General features: G+C 54.2%; 9 protein-coding genes across 9 annotated transcripts; 3 read left to right on the top strand and 6 right to left on the bottom strand.

Annotated features, from left to right (window-relative positions):
- Positions 1-20: 20 nt before the first annotated feature.
- On the bottom strand, positions 21-782 carry M421DRAFT_6321 (uncharacterized protein; the record flags this gene model as incomplete). The annotated part of the gene is made up of 1 exon (XM_033596051.1): positions 21-782. The coding sequence occupies one exon, from the start codon at positions 780-782 to the stop codon at positions 21-23; it is 762 nt and encodes a 253-aa protein (XP_033447372.1).
- Positions 783-919: 137 nt separating this feature from the next.
- M421DRAFT_181994 (uncharacterized protein) lies at positions 920-1,516 on the bottom strand. The gene has a single exon (XM_033587900.1). The coding sequence runs from the start codon at positions 1,420-1,422 to the stop codon at positions 1,057-1,059; it is 366 nt and encodes a 121-aa protein (XP_033447371.1). The 5' UTR covers positions 1,423-1,516; the 3' UTR covers positions 920-1,056.
- A 445-nt stretch (positions 1,517-1,961) lies between these two features.
- M421DRAFT_65889 (Shwachman-Bodian-diamond syndrome protein) lies at positions 1,962-2,911 on the bottom strand (the record flags this gene model as incomplete). Its single annotated transcript, XM_033596278.1, has 2 exons — positions 1,962-2,788; positions 2,845-2,911. 2 exons carry the CDS (start codon positions 2,909-2,911, stop codon positions 1,962-1,964), a joined length of 894 nt encoding a protein of 297 aa, XP_033447370.1.
- A 575-nt stretch (positions 2,912-3,486) lies between these two features.
- Positions 3,487-5,171, top strand: M421DRAFT_65839 (carboxypeptidase Y precursor; the record flags this gene model as incomplete). The annotated part of the gene is made up of 2 exons (XM_033596270.1): positions 3,487-3,958; positions 4,012-5,171. The coding sequence occupies 2 exons, from the start codon at positions 3,487-3,489 to the stop codon at positions 5,169-5,171; spliced, it is 1,632 nt and encodes a 543-aa protein (XP_033447369.1).
- Positions 5,172-8,082: 2,911 nt separating this feature from the next.
- M421DRAFT_65867 (plasma membrane iron permease) lies at positions 8,083-9,331 on the bottom strand (the record flags this gene model as incomplete). The annotated part of the gene is made up of 4 exons (XM_033596273.1): positions 8,083-8,370; positions 8,422-8,993; positions 9,041-9,232; positions 9,307-9,331. The coding sequence occupies 4 exons, from the start codon at positions 9,329-9,331 to the stop codon at positions 8,083-8,085; spliced, it is 1,077 nt and encodes a 358-aa protein (XP_033447368.1).
- Positions 9,332-10,218: 887 nt separating this feature from the next.
- On the top strand, positions 10,219-12,036 carry M421DRAFT_6317 (multicopper oxidase; the record flags this gene model as incomplete). Its single annotated transcript, XM_033596045.1, has 2 exons — positions 10,219-11,058; positions 11,110-12,036. 2 exons carry the CDS (start codon positions 10,219-10,221, stop codon positions 12,034-12,036), a joined length of 1,767 nt encoding a protein of 588 aa, XP_033447367.1.
- A 36-nt stretch (positions 12,037-12,072) lies between these two features.
- On the bottom strand, positions 12,073-13,408 carry M421DRAFT_181955 (Extradiol ring-cleavage dioxygenase, class III enzyme, subunit B). The gene is made up of 2 exons (XM_033587899.1): positions 12,812-13,408; positions 12,073-12,750 (listed from the first exon to the last, which is right to left on the bottom strand). The coding sequence occupies exons 1-2, from the start codon at positions 13,296-13,298 to the stop codon at positions 12,254-12,256; spliced, it is 984 nt and encodes a 327-aa protein (XP_033447366.1). The 5' UTR covers positions 13,299-13,408; the 3' UTR covers positions 12,073-12,253.
- A 739-nt stretch (positions 13,409-14,147) lies between these two features.
- M421DRAFT_421979 (uncharacterized protein) lies at positions 14,148-14,981 on the top strand. The gene is made up of 2 exons (XM_033593018.1): positions 14,148-14,533; positions 14,584-14,981. Exons 1-2 carry the CDS (start codon positions 14,241-14,243, stop codon positions 14,762-14,764), a joined length of 474 nt encoding a protein of 157 aa, XP_033447365.1. The 5' UTR covers positions 14,148-14,240; the 3' UTR covers positions 14,765-14,981.
- Positions 14,982-15,121: 140 nt separating this feature from the next.
- On the bottom strand, positions 15,122-16,360 carry M421DRAFT_65978 (Orotidine 5'-phosphate decarboxylase; the record flags this gene model as incomplete). The annotated part of the gene is made up of 2 exons (XM_033596285.1): positions 15,122-15,963; positions 16,045-16,360. The coding sequence occupies 2 exons, from the start codon at positions 16,358-16,360 to the stop codon at positions 15,122-15,124; spliced, it is 1,158 nt and encodes a 385-aa protein (XP_033447364.1).
- Between the last annotated feature and the right edge of the window lie 1,488 nt (positions 16,361-17,848).

Genomic DNA, 17,848 nt, shown 5'->3' with positions numbered 1-17,848 from the left:
TTCTGTTACGTGGTGCAAGCTCAGTCCCACCACACTCTCCTAACCCTCCCGTTTCCGCTCAAAATTCCCAATACCTCCTCACTCCTAGTCTGCACGCCATATACCCTCTCCACCACACTCGCGACATCCATCCAACACACACCCTTCACGTCATGCAAGTCCAGCACCATTCGCACAAGCCACGGACTAGTCATGCTCGACTCTGGGTCCTGGAAAGCAAAGGGTGAGACAGGACCTGTGAGCGAGGGGTCAGGCGTTGGGAGACGCAGGGCGTGGGGTGAGAGGCGGGGGCGCTTAGACGGGGAGTAGGACGGAGGCGAGAGCGGGCGCGAGGAAAGGGAGCGAGGGGACGTGGAGCGCGGCGGGTGAGAGTTCAGTGCGTCGGAACGCTGGGGCGCTTTTGCGGTTTCGAAGAGATGGAGGAGATTGCCTTCTGGTAGATCCGTCAATCGGTCGTTGGTTTCGTCTTCCGGTGCGTCGTGCAGGCTGGTGTCGTGCTCGGATGTAGTGGGGGAGCTCGCTGTGGAGATTGACATGGCACTCGAGGAGTCTGAGAGCGAGTCTTCGCTCATCTTGATTCTAAGTGGTAAGAGAACATGGTGTTGCGGCACTGCCTTGTTGATGTTGATGCTGCCGGTCGATTTGGAGAACGGCAATTCTTCGATAGGAGTGGTGGCATTGAGTCTAGTGATCGATGAGGGCGAGTCGAAAGAGAATGACTGTGAGCGTATGCGGACCTTTGGGCTTGGGGTCCGCGGTGGTGCGATAAGAAGGGCTGCCATGATGACTTCCTGGTGCGAGCAATGCACCTGAGACTTTAAAGGACTGAGATGACTTTTGTAGCTGTCCTCTTCAATGGAGAGTACGATAAGGAGATGGAGGCCTGAGCCTACCGATCACAGCTATCCCTAGTGAGCTTCTTATTTCACTTGCCTCGCTCACCACAATCTTCCATTGCTTACCATAGGGCACCACTGCGGCCATTTCGCTGGCCCTGCATGTCGATGTGCAACCACGCCACGCGCCCACGCACCCGATGAAGCGCTTTACATGGCGCTAATGTTGACATACACGGAATGCGGGGAAGAGGTTAAGATGCCAGTGGACGGACAATAGATGAGGTGCAGTGCGTTGGGGGGACAACGCACTGTTGCAGTTGAGTTTATGTGCCGAAACGATAGGTCGAGATGAAGGGCAGCGATCATGTGGGAAGAGGGGAAATGAGAATGACTGCTGGAAGCAAGAAGGTCGTAGATTTGCATTGGACCTTGAAGCAGAGCAGGAAGTGATTGGCGGCCCCATTGACCAGCAGAAATTTGCACCAGTTCGACGAGGTGTAAGGGAAGTCAGGCGACTACAAGATGCCGCAATGAAGTCGCGACGTTGCCGGAGTGACGTGGTGAGCCGGGGATGGTGGTGCATGCAGCCTCGTGTGCTTTTCGCCAATCAGCAGATAGGCAGGCGCCAGCGCATGGAATGCCCAACGACAAACTGAAACTGGGAGTAGTAGGGACTGACCTGCTCGAACCGGAAATACACGATATGAAATAATAGGTGATATGAAGGTGACTGAGCAAAGGAGAAATTTGGCCTGAGAATGGTTATATTAGATGTCTGCACTTCGCTCGCAACAGAATGCTGGCGATCGATGTCGATCACAGTCAACCTCGTCTCCTGGGCGTCCGAAAGGACCCCAAGGCCTGGAGTACCACATGTCTGCTCGGTACTGTCGAAGAGCCTCACCCTCGTGCCGGCTGTCACCGTTGGGTATCATAGTGTGTGGGTCGGACCGGCGAACGGTGAAGGGGCACACATATGCGCCTAGGCGAAACTGGTCTTGATTCAATGTCGCGAGTGTGGAGGCTTTCGAGGTGTTCAGGCACAGTGCAAGTGAGGCGACCGGCAGCGTACACGTGCAATCGAGGGTGCTGCGCACAACTCGCTCTTCAACGTGTCACCACTCAGTCATCGGCACCAACAGCCATCTCCATGACCTCGACATTTCCTCTGCCCTTGGTCTGGCTCTCGATGAACTCGTTGAGACCCTTGAACGCTCCGGGCTCGACCAGACCCACAGCTTCCCATTCGGCGCCCATGGTGTCCTGGCTTTCGATCTTCTCCATGAATGCCAGGATTGTATCCTTAACTGTACCAGTGGCGGCCTTCTCTTCGCCGTCTGCTTGTGCCTTTGGTGCGTTCTTGACCGCCTGTTTGAGTACGGATGTCGGGCAACTGACACGCAGCTTCATCTGCATACGTGCGACAGGGATCGGCTGGTGGGCAATGAGCGCCTTCATAGCGAATAGAGCTTGTGACTTGGCAGACTTTGTTGTCACAACGCCGCTCCACTTGGGCAGTGCTTTCGCCTTGTCCTCGCCGTCCGGTGTCTCTGTCCCGGCCTTGTGCTCCTGCTGTTGCGCTTGTGTGTGGGTGCTCAACTGATCCAGAGCTTTCTCGATCATGCCGGTGGTGTAGACGCGCTTCGTCCTGGGGTCGACCAACTTGCCGGCAACGATGTCGATTACTTCGTTCTTCGTACGTTCGAGTTCAGCGCCGCGCTCTTTCTCTCCGACCTGTAGTTCGCCGTGGTCGAGGATCTCTAGGATGATTTCCTCCATGGGCTTCTTGCCGAACGCCTTGTCGAGGTCGGCCTTCGGTGCTGCCTGTCCTTTGCTGACGTTCAGGAAGACATTTTCGATCTGGAGGACGTTCGAGAGATCTTTCTCGATCTTGTTGCGCCACTCGAGGACTTTGTTCTTGTAGCATGCGATTTCGAAGCGCTTCTTGCCTGCGCAGCATCAGTGACTGTCCAGCATCGTCAAGTTTGGCGGGGTGTTTGCGCACCCTTCTTCATGCGTACCAACGAGACGTTGGTAAGCTTGATTTGGTTAGACGGCTGGTTGATAGGCATTTTTTGTGCTGTTCACAATGTCTCGTTGTGCGCAAGAAATTGTCGCGGCGCAGATGTAAAAGTTGCGCACGCGCGGCGCGGGGATGAATCACACATCGTCATACTGGCTACGCTATGCCCAATATGGTCGACATGCAGGAACAGGAAGGGGCGCCCCAAACTTCAGGCTTCACCGGGCAAGGGACGGCTCGCTGCAGCAAGGAATGCAAGATCAAAGCTCTGGAATCACATGCGCGAAGACGATGATGCCTCGATGCAACAATGAGGCGGCCGGCAAAGCTTCCATAACCGACGGCGCATCTTGAAACGCTAATGGTTCGGCCTCGTGAGCTGCCCGCGCTCGGACTAGCACCCCAGCTGATAAGCGTAGCTTCGTCATTGAGGTGGCTGGAGGTTGCCTGGTCACCGAGCTGCCTCGCTCCAACACTCTCCATCTCTCATACCCCATCCTCCCCACCCATTCTCTGATTCATCCTCCTTCCCCGAACTTGACGCCCTTTAATTAAGTTCATCGGATCATTTCTTCTTCATTGCACAGCTATCTTTGAGCTCCGGAAGCTCCGTCGTACGCCGCCATGAAGGTAGCCACCTCGGCCCTGCTCATTGGAGCAGTGTCCGCAGCGATCCCGCAGCAGCAGGTTCTCAAGGGTCCTGAGTCGTTCAAGGGCTTTGACACCAGCTCGTGGACCAAGCCTCTCCAGAACCTCGAGGAAAACCTCAAGTCGCTCACTGGCGAGGCACGCGCTATCTGGGATGAAGTCGCCATGATGTTCCCCGAGCAGATGGAGAAGGCCGCCTTCTTCTCCAACCCCAAGCCGCATACTCGCAAGCACGACTCAGAATGGGACTATGTCGTTAAGGGCGCCGACGTTCAGAGCGTCTGGGTTGAGAACGAGAGCGGTGAGAAGGAGCGCGAGATCGACGGCAAGCTCGAGAACTACAGCCTGCGTGCTAAGCACGTCGACCCTAACGTTCTCGGCGTCGATAAGGTCAAGCAGTACAGCGGTTACCTTGACGACGATGAGGAGGACAAGCATCTCTTCTACTGTAAGTAGTACCCTGATGGCCACCGTTTGCCACAGTCACTAATTATCACCTAGGGTTCTTTGAGTCTCGCAACGACCCCAAGAACGACCCCGTAGTGCTCTGGCTCAATGGCGGACCTGGCTGCTCGTCGCTGACAGGCCTGTTCATGGAGCTCGGCCCCGCTTCTATCACAAAGGACCAGAAGATCAAGCACAACGACTACTCGTGGAACAGCAACGCTTCCGTCATCTTCCTCGATCAACCCGTCAACGTTGGCTACTCATACTCCGGCGGCTCCGTCAGCAACACCGTTGCTGCTGGCAAGGACGTTTACGCCCTTCTCACGCTTTTCTTCAAGCAGTTTCCCGAGTACTCGAAGCAGAGCTTCCACATCTCTGGCGAGTCGTACGCGGGACATTACATCCCGGTGTTCGCATCTGAGATCCTGTCTCACAAGAAGCGCAACATCAACCTCCAGTCGGTTCTGATCGGCAACGGTCTTACCGATGGTCTCACTCAGTACCCTGAGTACCGCCCCATGGCCTGTGGTGATGGTGGCTGGCCTGCTGTCTTGGACGAGAGCTCTTGCAAGTCCATGGACAACGCTCTCCCCCGCTGCCTCGGCTTGATTGAGAACTGCTACAACTCCGAGTCCGTCTGGAGCTGTGTGCCCGCCTCCATCTACTGCAACAATGCTATGATCGGTCCTTACCAGCGCACTGGCCAGAACGTCTACGATGTTCGCAAGCCTTGCGGTAGCAACAGCCTTTGCTATGACGAGCTTGACTGGATACAGGGTTACCTCAACAAGAAGGAGGTTATGAAGGCCGTTGGTGCCGAGGTCAGCAACTACGAGTCTTGCAACTTCGACATCAACCGCAACTTCCTCCTTGGTGGTGACTGGATGAAGCCCTTCCACCGCGTCGTCCCCGGTATTCTTAAGGAGATCCCCGTTCTCGTCTACGCTGGCGACGCCGACTTCATCTGCAACTGGCTCGGTAACAAGGCCTGGACCGAGGCTCTCGAGTGGCCCGGCCAGAAGGAGTTCAAGAAGGCTGAGATGGAGGACTTCAAGATTGACGGAGATGGCAAGAAGGTCGGCCAGGTCAAATCGAGCGGCAACTTCACCTTCATGAGGCTGCACGCCGGTGGCCACATGGTCCCCTACGACCAGCCTGAGGCTTCCCTCGAGATGGTCAACAGGTGGTTGGCTGGTGACTTCTGGGAGTCGTAGATGCACTTGTTGGCATTTCCTTAGCATCCAGATTGTATACTGGCTGTATGGTGTAGCGAGTATTGGACCTGATTTGGCTAGATTGTGCCGTGCACATTCGCGTAAGTACTTTCTCGAGACTTCAATATGAGCATCAATGCAAAGAATACACAACACTTCAATGCCCACAACCTTGACTGTGCTTACTTACTGGAAGGCCGGTCGAGTCAACCACAGTCCAGGCAACGGCAAAGCAAAAACAAGGCCGTCGAGGTGTGTCAAGGCTTATTGAGCGGCGCAGACTAGGCTGTGATTGCACTTATGGTATCGGGCCGAGCGAGCGACTTGTTCTGGGCAATTGCACGCGCCTTATTCAGTCAACTCGACTTTGCAACTTCACATCAGCTCGCGCATCGAGGTAGCACATCGACAAAGCTCCGAAGAAAATGGTTTGATTGATTCGCCAGTTCTGGAACACCCTGTTCCGTTCCTTTGCACGAGTGCTTCCACCTTCACATCGCATGGTTGAAGGCAGTCTCTTTGGCGAAACCCCATGTCAGTGAACCGTCTCAAAAGATGGTACCACCTGTGTACTAATTAGCAACTGTAGATGAGCTACCGGGACAGCTTGGTGCGCATATTCTAATGTGTCCTCTTTCGCCATACTACAGCCGACTCATTGTATTAGCAGGCGCAAACTACATTGCCGAGATGGCTCAGCAAGTTGCATGACTAGCAGCATCATTTCAATCGGCACGGTATGGGAAAGGCGTAGTCGCTTACTCACCTTTCATCAGTAAGCTTTCTGCACCAAAAGGTTCAGAACCTCGCGACTCAGTAGAGATCTGTAGCGTTTGTTTTCTTCGAGTTTTCTTGCGAGCTCACCAAGAAAACCCTAGAGAGTGTGGCTTCTGCAGGGGCACTTTATTTCGAAACTCAGTCATGGTAACTGGCTTCCCGGCCCTTCGTAGACCAGTCTCGAAAATTGGTCTCGAGATGTCACTAAACACGATGGCCTATCTCATTGGCGCAGAACAGATGGTGCAGGTTGGCTCGAGGACAGTCGTGAAAGGCTTCAACTCACTCCTCGTCGTGACTTCAGTGACAGTGGATCACGTTTCGTGGCGCCTTCTTGTCAGCGATAATAACATCGAAAGGATATCCTATTTCGATACTCGCTTGGATGGACTACCTTATCTCGGCACTCACTCAGATCCGCTCAACCCAGAGGATAAGAATTTTACCACCCCGATACTAGGTTCGTTGCGTCGCTTTGTGGGCTGGTATACTCAAGCCACGGACTTGTGTGGAAAGTGTTATTGGCATTTGTTTCTGTTGCATTAACGGATTGAACCCCTCAGGTCTTGAGGCGTCACCTGGCTATATTGTCATTGATCACCTGTATTTTGAATTGAAGCAGGGCAGTACCTCATTGCGGGTGCGGATCTTCGCATCAATCAAGAACTGGGCCCACTCCGGCCTCACGGAGAAAGAAGTTACTCCGAACTTCTCGATTCGCCGCTGGTCGCCTATCTGAATATGTAGAACGATGGTTACATTTGAGACGTATAAAATCAGTACATATCTTTGGTATCATGAATCGAGCACGACCTTCATAGAGGCCTTTTTGAAAGTCAATCCACACCCCTACACACTCAACATTTGGCTTACAAGGCAATGACACCAAGGAACGCAGCCGTCATACCAGCACCCATAACAGCGACCTTGCTGGCCGCACCAGTCTGACTCGCGGTAGCACCTGTGCCCGACCTAGTCACAGTTCCGCTTCCACTAGCAGTACTGGTCTGAGCGATACCGGCGCCCTGGAACAGGATGCTCATAACGACCTCGTTGTACTTGTCATAGTAGCTCTTGACGTCGCTGGGGAGTGCGCTGTACCAGTCGGGCACGGAAGTGAAAACGGCGAAAGTGTCGAGGCCGGAAAGTGCCGTGACTTCCGAACGGATCGAGTATGAGGCGGTTGCCGCGAAGGGGGCGAGCTTCTTCTGGATCTTGGCCTTCTCGGAGGCGGTGAAGGACGCCAGTTCTTCGGTCAGGTAGCCGGCGAGCGAGGAGATGTAAGACTCCGACTGTAAAGTCTTAAAGGGGCAGAGAAGAGAAAAAGAGGAGCCGTACATTAGCCAATTGATCCAGGTTTATGGAAGTGGGAAATGCAGTCACGACAACGAAGTCCGCGGCGGTGGTGGCGGCGAGGGCCGCGGCGAAGAGTGTGGCTGTGAATTCCATGACGCAGTTGGGTACGATTGGAACATTGGTATTGATCGGAGAACGACTGAAGACAATGTTGATCTGAGAGAAGTAGTGGCGACACAAAGGGTTTGATGTCAAACACGAGAGGTATTGATAGCTGAGAAGGACGGAATCACAAACAGCTCATCACCCTCGCCCTATAGCTCAGCATTGCACATTTCTGCCACAGCCACAGGACGACCTGACCGATCATATCGGCGGTGGGGTGCCTAGCTTCATCACAGTATCTAACTCGCCCATGACATTGATCCTCACGCTGAGATGTACCTCAACCCTCAAAAAAGGCCGTTGCGCGACAATGGTGGGTAGAGCAGATCGTAAAACCATTGAATCTTCGGACTCGTGGCCGTTGCGAGCGGATAATGTGGCGCACTGAAATTTCGAAGTGTATTGACGACGGCTCCCCTGATGTTGCACTTTTTCGGCTTTCCCTACCAAGGAATGAGAACCCACTTTTGAGACGCCAGTGTCGAAGATCTTATTGCGGCTGAGCAAGGGCAGAGGATGCAAAGATAGAACATTATAGAGTCTGCGGACAATGAAACAGCATGACGAGGTGGACTGGTGGTGTTTCTTGAGTTCCGCGAGCTTCGTACGAGTGATCTTGCCAGCGCCAAGCATACGCCAATTCATCCCAACTGTGGGTAGGCCATGTGTAAGCCTATGCACGCATCTCTGTTACCTTCGACTCAACAACGTGCCCCTCCTCGCTGGTCTTCTTCCCCGCGAATTCAGCTTGGCCGCTCGATGTCTCGCTCATGTCTTCAGCATCAGGAGCAGTTGCAACCTCCTTGCGTTCCTTCCAGGCGAGGAACAGGAAGCCTACGATGACGGCGACCCAGTACAAGTTATACGAGATGACTGAGCCGTATGTGGCACTGTTCTGCCATCCGAATAGAGAGTTGAAGATACCCCAACCTCCAGAGCCATTCTCAAGGGGTGAGCCAAACTAGCAAATCGTTAGCAATGCGTAGGTTCACAGCGGATTGAAGCAGCTTACGTTGATGTGCCACACGCTCTTCCTGATGTCATAGCTTCCCGGGCCAGCGCCTGCCTCTGCAGCGCCTTCACCTGCAAGCTTGACCCACGCATTCTGTTCAAGGTTCCAGACGCCCTTGGAGAAGAGTCCTGCAGCCACAAGATAAAGGAAGCATGTCGAGACCACGAGGAAGATCTGGAGAGATGTCTTGTTACCACCCTTGTAGATCAGGTAGCCAATGAGTGCGCCGGCACCGAGACCAGTGATGGCCGCGAGGGGGATCGACGTCGCCGGCAGGCCGATGCCCACGCCTGCGATGAAGAGTACGGCCTCAATACCTTCTCGGAGTACGGTTATGAATGGCAGAATAAACATGGCGTACTTCTCGGACCACCTCTTGAAGCGACCACCAGCTGGCTTTGTGTCCTTGTCCTCTAGCACTTTTCGAATCTTGTTCCTCCATTTGTCTTGGAGCTTGCTGACTCGGAGCAGCGCGGCACCCATGATAGTGATGATAATACTGGCAACCAGTGCGAAGACACCTTCCCAGATGTTCTCGGCTGCCTCGAATGCGTTCTTGCCTGCCGTGTAGACTACAGTGACGTTAGCGGATGTTGGCCAATCATCAGCAGGCACTCACAAGTTCCGATCACACCAGCGCAAATGACCAAACAGATCAGGACACCCAGTCCTACGCCGACCCAGACCTGGCGAACGAGCCTCTTGCGGACTGCGGCATCATGCTCAGGGCCAAGCGTTTGCTTGAGAAATGCCAGCAGCACAGAGACGATAATACTGCACTCCAAGCACTCTCGGAAGCAGATGAAGAAGACTATCCTCGATGTCAGCAAACCATGTGCTCGACATATAAGAGGCGACAGCTGGAGAATGCCTTGTCGAACGTACCTGGCACAGCAAAGACGTTCGGCATCGTGAGACCACAACGCAATTGCTCCTGCAACGAGATGGGAGACGGGAGATGGGAGATGATCAGATAAGAAGAGAATGATCTGAAAGAGGGGGTGATATCTAATCTGATGCAGAGGCGAAGAAAGGCTCAAATCCCTCGGGCTACACCGTTGCACTTTCCGCACGCGGTGACTCGAAGGCCACCGTCGCCCAACTTCGCTTATCGTCACCTCATTTGCAGCGTATTTGATTTCAGGCTAAGCCACTGACACCGCGGAACGGCCAAATTCCCGCACCTGAGGCACCTGCCATTTAAGATCTGCAGCCTGCCAAGGGCGCCAATTCCAACCAAGCCTCGCGCTACTCAGTCTAGCGTCGGCTTAGGATGCAAACAAGCAGCTCGCCTACTCTAAGCATGGGGCGATCGGAGTCCAGATTAATCAGATGGGCCGATAAGATTGTAAAACTTTCACGCTACAGTCTAACATTCGTGTTCTGGCGAATCAAGTCAGAAGGTGACATCGGAGGTAGGGCGCCGGAAGCTTGAGTAGTGTGACAGCTACGGTGTCGATTCTCGTGGTGTGAGTACGGCGCGCGAATCGCGAGGAAGGCCCCGCTCGATGGCGCCTCTGGAACTGGCACTATCTCCAGATGATCTGATAATCTTGATGCTCTCCTGATCACACTGGTACCGGTAGTCCGAGATTTTTGTGTAGCGAGCGAAGGCTTTTTGCACGGCTCGGCTTTATCTGATCGTTCCTTCTGCGGCCACGATATCTAATCTCTTTCATCTGATCATCTCTGATCTTGCTGAACAGATCAGTTGGTGGTCCCCGTTCAGTATCTCAACCTCGAGCTCCAGCTTCTCCCTCTCGCCCTTCTACGGTCGAGGTCTTTTCACTGTCAGCCATGGCCATCTCTTTATCAAACTTTCTCCTTCCACTAGCTCTTCTCCTCTCAACAGCCTATAGTGCTACTGTCACATATGACTTCGACGTAGCATGGACATATGCCAACCCAGACGGCCAGTACAACCGTCCGGTAATCGGCATCAATGGACAATGGCCCATCCCTCCTATCGTTGCGACCAAAGGCGACCAAGTCATCGTCAACGTCAAAAACTCCTTGGGCAATGAGAGCGCCAGTCTTCATTTCCACGGGCTCTACATGAATGGCACAAACCACATGGATGGCCCTGTTGACGTCACTCAATGCGGAATCCTTCCTGGTTCGAGTTTCACGTACAACTTCACTGTCGATCAGCCGGGCACGTACTGGTATCATAGCCACGTGCGTGGTCAGTATCCCGATGGCCTTCGTGGCCCACTTATCGTCAAGGACCCAGAGAACCCGTTCAAAGACCAGTACGATGAGGAGATTGTGCTTACCTTCTCGGACTGGTATCACCAGAGCATGCCCAAGCTCATGTCGGGTTTCATCAGCATCGCGAACCCGTCTGGAGCCGAGCCTGTTCCACAAGCTGCGTTGGTCAATGACACGCAGAATCTGACGGTGAACATCGAACCGGGCAAGACATACATGTTCCGTATGGTCAACATCGGTGCTTTTGCGGCGCAGTATGTGTGGTTTGAGGATCACACCATGCGTGTCGTTGAGGTAGATGGTATCTACACTGAGCCCAGTGATGCGGACATGCTGTACATGGCCGCTGCTCAGAGGTACAGTGTCCTGGTCACTGCGAAGAACGACACGAGCTCGAACTTTGCATTTGTCGGCTCTATGGATGAGGTATGCTCTCACTGTACGCATCTACAACCTGCCGCTGACACGAGATACTAGGATCTCTTCGACGTTGTCCCTGATGGCCTGAACCCCAACGTTACAGGCTGGCTGGTCTACGACAACAGCAAGCCCAAGCCGGAAGCGAAGACAGTCGACTCCTTTGACGCTCAATTCGATGACTTCACCCTCGTCCCTTACGACAAAGAAGCCATCTACACCAACGTCTCGCAGTCCATCACGCTCGACATGAAAATGGACAATCTCAACGACGGCGCAAACTACGCCTTCTTCAACGACATCACCTACGTCGCGCCCAAGGTGCCCACTCTTTATACGGCGTTATCGACCGGCACTAACGCCACCAACCCCATTATCTACGGCACCAACACCAACTCCTTCGTGCTCGCGCAAAACCAAGTCGTCGAGATCATCCTGAACAATGACGATCCCGGCAAGCACCCCTTCCACCTGCACGGCCACGCATTCCAAGTCGTGGCCCGCTCAGATGAAGAAGCAGGCTTCTTCGACGCCAACAATAGCACCCAGACAGCCTTCGCGCCCGTCCCGATGCGCCGCGATACCGTCCTGGTGCGGCCCAACGGATACATTGTGCTGCGCTTTCAGTCCGATAACCCGGGCATCTGGCTGTTCCACTGCCATCTGGAGTGGCACATGGCGTCCGGGCTGGCGATCACGCTAGTCGAGGCACCGCTCACGCTGCAGCAGCAGTTGGGCGGTAAGATCCCGCAGGACCACTGGGATGTGTGTGCCAAGGGTAGTGTACCTGTGAGTGGTAATGCGGCGGGGAACACGGTGGATTTGCTGGATTTGAGCGGTGAGAATAAGAGCCCTGGGTATCTGCCGGCGGGCTTCACAGCGCGCGGGATTGTCGCGCTGGTGTTTAGTTGTCTTAGTGCGTTTTTGGGCATGGCTGTTATTGGGTGGTATGGACTGAAGCCTGTTGGCGAGAAGAGGACGGGATAGTCGAAGCATTGAGAGGATGGGGGAGTGGTGTTGAGAGGGAGGTGAGGGTTCTTAGCCATCGGCGGTTTCGTGTAGCGTTCTTGTATACCCTGCTTCCCCAATCTGACATTACGAACATTTTCTTACTCTTCCATGTCAATCGCAGAGACTACGTTGATGGCAAACTCGTAGGTGGTTGTATGGCAGTGTACTGGTCTTGACCCGCTGTGGCTTAGACTTACAGCCTCTCGCTCTGCGTCTCCTCATCCCAGTAATAGCTCCACATGTCCAGCCCTCTAAATTCATCCGCATACTTCCTACCCCGTGTCTCAGCTCCCGCCCCCGCACACACAATCAGCGGCAAGAAATGTTCCGCGCCGCCTTGTGGATGCATAGTATACGCATTTGGCCAGTTCCTCCAGCCTTTGAACTTGCCCTCCCTTTCCTTGACATCGTCTGTAGTCGCAGCATCACTAACCGCATCGCTCCACTCGATGTTCGCCTTCTTGAAGTCCGGGGTCGACGAAATGCCAGAGAACATGAGACGGAGGTTGTGGAAGGTCGCAAAGCCGGAGCCGATAATTGCTATGTTCTGCTCACGCAGAGAGGAGAGGGCGCGGCCGATTGCGAAGCTTTGAGAAGGCGATTCGGAGGCTAACACGGAGACTTGGACGATTGGTACGCCGGCTTTGGGGTCGATCAGCTTCATGGGGATGAAGACGCCGTGGTCCCATGCTGGATACTCATTAGCTCGCGTTTTGGGCGCAGTAAGGGAGGGGAAGGAGGGATGTACCGCGCTCCAAATCCTTGACACAATCGATCCCTGCATCTCTGAGGACTCGTTCAACTTCGCCTGCGACCTCAGGTGAGCCGGGCGCGGTGTGCTTGATCTTGTATGACTCGTCTGGGAAACCGTAGTAGTCGTACAGCAGCTCATGTCTCGCACCACTCGATATGTGGACTTTGTCTGTTGACCAGTGCGCTGTGACCAGTACAATAGCTTTCGGCGCTTCTGGTGTGCCTAGCTTGAGGATCTTGGGTACTTTTGTCTGCAGCGACTTGGTGATTTCGGCGTGCGAAGGGTCGCCGAGCACAGGCATGGGGCCGCCGCCGTGCGAGATGGAGAGGACAGGAGCGAGACGCGTCATGTTGCCGCTATACGAAGATATGGGAAATTGCTGGATGCCGGGGAGAGGATTGGAGGTTGTGTTCTCTGCGGACACTGCTTTGGGTCGTATGATGCCGAAGGTTGCCAGGGAGAGCAGCTTGCGGCTGAGGTTCATGTTCCGGAGTGTGAATGCAGATCAGCACTGGCTTTTAACTGGACTGCAAGAGAAGGAGACATCGTGGATGCTGACAGTCCCTATTTGCCGTTCTCGAAGCCGCCAGATGGTCGTCGTGATTTAGTCAGGATGGTTTGACAGCGCGGAAAGGGTCCGAGGTAGCTGCGCTCTGATTGGCTGTGGATCACTCCACTTTCTGATCCACAGGGACTCATGCAGTTCAAACCTTCCTCTTTCGGCAGTTCTGAACTTTGCACTTCGGATGTCCGGTTGAGTAGAATCCGATCACATGAGCACGCGACGCGACTTGAAATCGTTTACACGACAGTCGCACTAAGCTGCTTGCTCGTGCAAGATGAAACGGTGTGATCGCGATCATCTCATAGCTGAGAAGCCGTATAGCCGTGGTATTCATAGCTGGCAGATAGGCGTCCAGCAGACGACCGTGCTGTCCATCACAGCCCTGCCGAGTTCACCGAGGCTGCTTGCATCCGCCTTGTTCCAAGCCTCCACACAGAGGCACACAGCGCCCCTTGGCGACGATGGTTGAAAGGCTGGTGTGTACCTGCATCCAATGATGTGCCTGCATGACCGCTGTTAGCTCATAGAGCTTCAGGCGCACGTCAGATGTGCCCTGGTCGCAGGGCTGGTCGAGGCTGTCACCACGATCATATGTGGATCGACGGGGCACCGGTCAGCGTAGACGGTTTTTCAAGCAGGTCACGTTTTGAAGATCGCGCTGGGTGCCTGACTGGGCCTTGACGAGAATAGTCACAATACGAGAAAAGACGGGTCAAAGTGTAGGTTCGTGTGACTGGTATCTTGTATATATTGATGATTTGTCCCGTTGATAGAGTGTGTTCATCGGAGCAAAGCATTCCCAGTTGAGCTCTTCAAGTCACTCGTATCTTTGTTCTTCAAGTGCCTCCACCGACGTCCAACATGCAGCTCACAAACTTTGTTACTCTCGCCCTTGCTTCTGTTGCAGTGGCAGCTCCAGACTTTGCTATTGGAAGCAAGCAGTACTCTATTAGCGCCAAGGATACAGCACAGCTCAATCAGATCACAAAGGCCGTCATCGATGCTGCATCTTCCTGGCACACTTCCGTGACTGCGCAGCCCGAGTACAGCTCCGCTTGGTCGGAACTGGTCGAATTCCAACAAACTCACAGCGGCGTTCCTGAGGGCGTCACGGCCACCGACTCTATCATCAAATACGCTTCGACGCCAACTTGGTACGTTTTGAAGAAGCTGCTCCTAACGACGTAAGCTAACATGATCTCAGGTACAGTGCTATGCCCACTGGTCTCAAGGCCTACATCGAGAAGAACGTGAAGGAGCAGGACGAGCTCATTGCTAGCGTCATCAAAAAGACCACTGGCGATGCGGCGCGACCCATTGGTATGGGCATGTACGTTAGCGGGGCATTTGCTGCTCTGGTCGGTGGTGTCGTAATGGCGTTGTAGACGACGAAGACTCTGGGAAGTTGAATCATGATCTGATGATTGGCGTTTGGAGATGTCGATACCCTGCTTTAGCTGAATTACGCAATAATGAATTTCAGTCCTGTAAGTCGCTTGCGATTGATCTGAAGGAACGCGATTGGTCGTGATCTTTAATTGCTGACTTTGCGATCTGGTATGCCGGTGATGCCGAGTGGTATTGATTGCATGTCCAAAAGTCCGACCCTAGAGCGCCGCCCAATGCAGTGTGTTTTACGGATGTGCCAAACTGTACGCCCTTTCATGCTTAGTGAGGCCCCAGCTGAGGAGCCGACATGTCGAAGAATGTCGTCTTGTCCCAGAACAGTAGTGTTTCGTGGCTTACTGGCCCTGTCCAATTCGCTCCTTGTATGCCTGCCATCCTGCTTGCCTATAGCGCTGTGCCTCTGCCTTACGATCTGAGGCACGGACGATGCCGCGTCCGACGATGATAATATCGCAGCCGGACTCGAAGATCAGCTTTCGCGGTGTGTTGTATTGCTGACCTAGGCTATCTCCAAGCTTCGCGCCTTCTTGACCAGGCGGTGGCAATTGGCAACCAGGTGTCATGGTTATAAAGTTGTCGTCTGGCTCGATATTCAGGCTTCGCTGAGCAATGAAGCCCATAACGAAGTCGCGATGGGATCGCGCGATATCAACGCTAGCCTGGCGGTATTCAGGTGTCATAAGGTGTCCAGCAGAGCTCATTTCGGCAAGCAGAAGCAACGAGCGCAAGAAGGGAGGTTCGCCTAAGCGGGCAAGCTGCTTGACTGTGTCCAGGTCGAATGTGTCGCCAGAAGCATTGAGTGCCTCCGGTCTTGGCGAAATGCTCTCAGTGCGTGTGGAGATGGTGGTGCTGACACTGACCACGCTCTGTTTCCTGTCCATGGGCTTGATGCTGAGCCGTCTTTCGCCGTCGTCCATGAGCATAGGCGACTCAAGCGCACCATCCATAGGAGGGACCTCGTCGTCCTCATCCTCATCTTCACCTGCGCCGTTCAGCGTAGCGCGAGTTGAAGCAGAGATCTCAGTATGCACGCCAGTGTTGTACTTCGCGATGGTCGATTCGGCGGCTTTCTCAAGGGCGGTAACGATAGCAGGGCCGGGGATGATGTGGGCGTTGGTGATCTCGGCCCACAGCGCGATGCGGTGGTGTCCTGACGTGTACTGCTTCTGCACAGTTTCTGCCAGTAACGTTAGACGTGTTCAGGCTTGTGCAATCAAAGCTAGACTGTTTGGCATGCTCTGTACGGAAGAGGACGTACCACCAATGTCGGCAAATTTGCGGTCCTCAAAAATGAGGAAGGATTTCCTCTTCGCAATCTCCCTCAAGGCTGTGGCTGTCCGGTCTGTCCAGTCTGTAACAATGTCGCAGTGGGTCTTGAGCAGGCAAATCGAGTCACCAACATCTTCGGCGAGCTGGATAAGTTCGGCGGAGGTCTCCACATCTGCAGACAGACACAGATTTGTCTGCTTGATGGAAATCAAGCGCAGCAGGTAGGAGGCCAGAGGGCCGGTGGTGGGGAGGCCGGCTCGCGATCCATATGTGCTGGTGATGGTGAGATGTGACGGTAAGGCCATTGTGTGTGATGTGCGAGTGGAGGTGACAGGAAGCCGGTCCACTATTGACAGTTGACAGATGTTTGTTGTCCCAGGGAACGGGGCAGCGCTTTCTTCGGCGGATGACGCGCGCAAAGATAATTTGCTGGTTGACGTGGGCTGTCCAAGGATGTTATACACCAGGACCCTTGCGGGGATCAGTCGTTTGGAGGGGCACCGGAAGGAGCGAACACGGACGAGACCACAGGATCAGCAGTCGGCGACTGCGGTTTGAGGTTTGAGGTGGGAGGCAGGAAGGACTGTGCAGTGATTGCCCGTTGTGTTTAGGACTCAAGGACCGTGAGCGAGCGTCACAAGCGCCTTGAGGCACAGAAAATTGCCGCAGCCCGCTTGCGCCTGGCGTACTGGCGGGCCGCAGATCGCTGCGTCTGCATTCCGCCGTTTTCGGGTGTCTGAGAAGCAGCCCATCACCAAACCTCCGCCAATTGAGCGTTGCCAATAATGTGCGGAACCGTCCTTAATCTGTATGCACGTATGCACCCTTGGGGACCTCCCCTGCGGCCCGCCGTGTGCGACGTAGCTGATGCAGCCGCAGTGCAATCAGGGTCTCTTTTCGAAAGTCGTGACGCCGGACGTCTGCTGCACTGTTGACGATTCATACCCATCGAGCTAACAGTCTCTTCTACTCGACCTCTCGAGCCTGCCAGCTGAACTCTGCTCCTTTGCCCTGCATTACTATCCTGGCAAAGGTCCGATTGTGACGAAGGGCGAAGTCAGCAGACCACTGCATTATTGCCGTTACTCATCTCCTTACACAACTCATTGCCCGTTCCATCCTCCGTACGATGCTGTTGTGTGCTGAGAACCGGCGCCACAATAATGCCGTGAGGCCTGCTGCAGCTATTCGTCTCATCACACATCCACTTCCCTGGACTTCTCCGGGGCTGCGCTGCTGACGATTTGCTCCGGGTAATCCCGTTCAGTCTTAGATGGGAAGTCGCCAGGGAAAGGTTCCAGAAAGAGGATTCAACGGCGTTCACGGAGCCAGCTCATTCGTGGCAATTCCTCATTTGCGTCGTAGTCTCGTACGACCTTTACGACCGCCTCGCTGACACCGACGACTATTGTCTGTGGTCAAAGTCGAGACGCAGATCGATACCATTGCATCGGGATCGGTGGGTGCGGACCGCAGTCGGTTAACATGCCGTCGCCGCTTGCTGATCTGGTCGACAAGGCACCTGGACTCTGGCCGGTTGTTGACACCCGGGTTGCTGAGGTGTCTTTCGAATTGTCCACCACTTGTTCTTGTCGTGTGACTGCTATCGTTGCTTGGTGAAGAGATAGGAGAGTGCGACGGTTTCACGATAGCTCTCGGCGCATGTCTTCCCTCGCCGCACATGCATTTCTAATCCCCGACGAGACTTGTCTTTTAGCATGTCGACAGTCTCATACAAGGTCACTAGCAGTTGGCGCTATAGCATCGATGCCACACCACCGTCCACTATAGAG

The sequence above is a fragment of the Didymella exigua genome (assembly GCF_010094145.1).
Source record: "Didymella exigua CBS 183.55 unplaced genomic scaffold M421scaffold_18, whole genome shotgun sequence".
NCBI classification, from domain to species: domain Eukaryota; kingdom Fungi; phylum Ascomycota; class Dothideomycetes; order Pleosporales; family Didymellaceae; genus Didymella; species Didymella exigua.
The sequence above is the reverse complement of the archived record's forward strand: the minus strand, read 5'-3'. Positions and strand labels throughout refer to the sequence as shown.

Bases quoted from the DNA above. Each gene is read 5' to 3' on its own strand.
- M421DRAFT_181994 (XM_033587900.1), bottom strand. From the start codon at position 1,422: ATGCACCACCATCCCCGGCTCACCACGTCACTCCGGCAACGTCGCGAC.
- M421DRAFT_181955 (XM_033587899.1), bottom strand. From the start codon at position 13,298: ATGAACCTCAGCCGCAAGCTGCTCTCCCTGGCAACCTTCGGCATCATA. The intron at 12,751-12,811 runs GCGGTACATCCC...ATGAGTATCCAG, and splicing joins TTGTGTCAAGGATTTGGAGC to CATGGGACCACGGCGTCTTC.
- M421DRAFT_421979 (XM_033593018.1), top strand. From the start codon at position 14,241: ATGCAGCTCACAAACTTTGTTACTCTCGCCCTTGCTTCTGTTGCAGTG. The intron at 14,534-14,583 runs GTACGTTTTGAA...ACATGATCTCAG, and splicing joins TACGCTTCGACGCCAACTTG to GTACAGTGCTATGCCCACTG.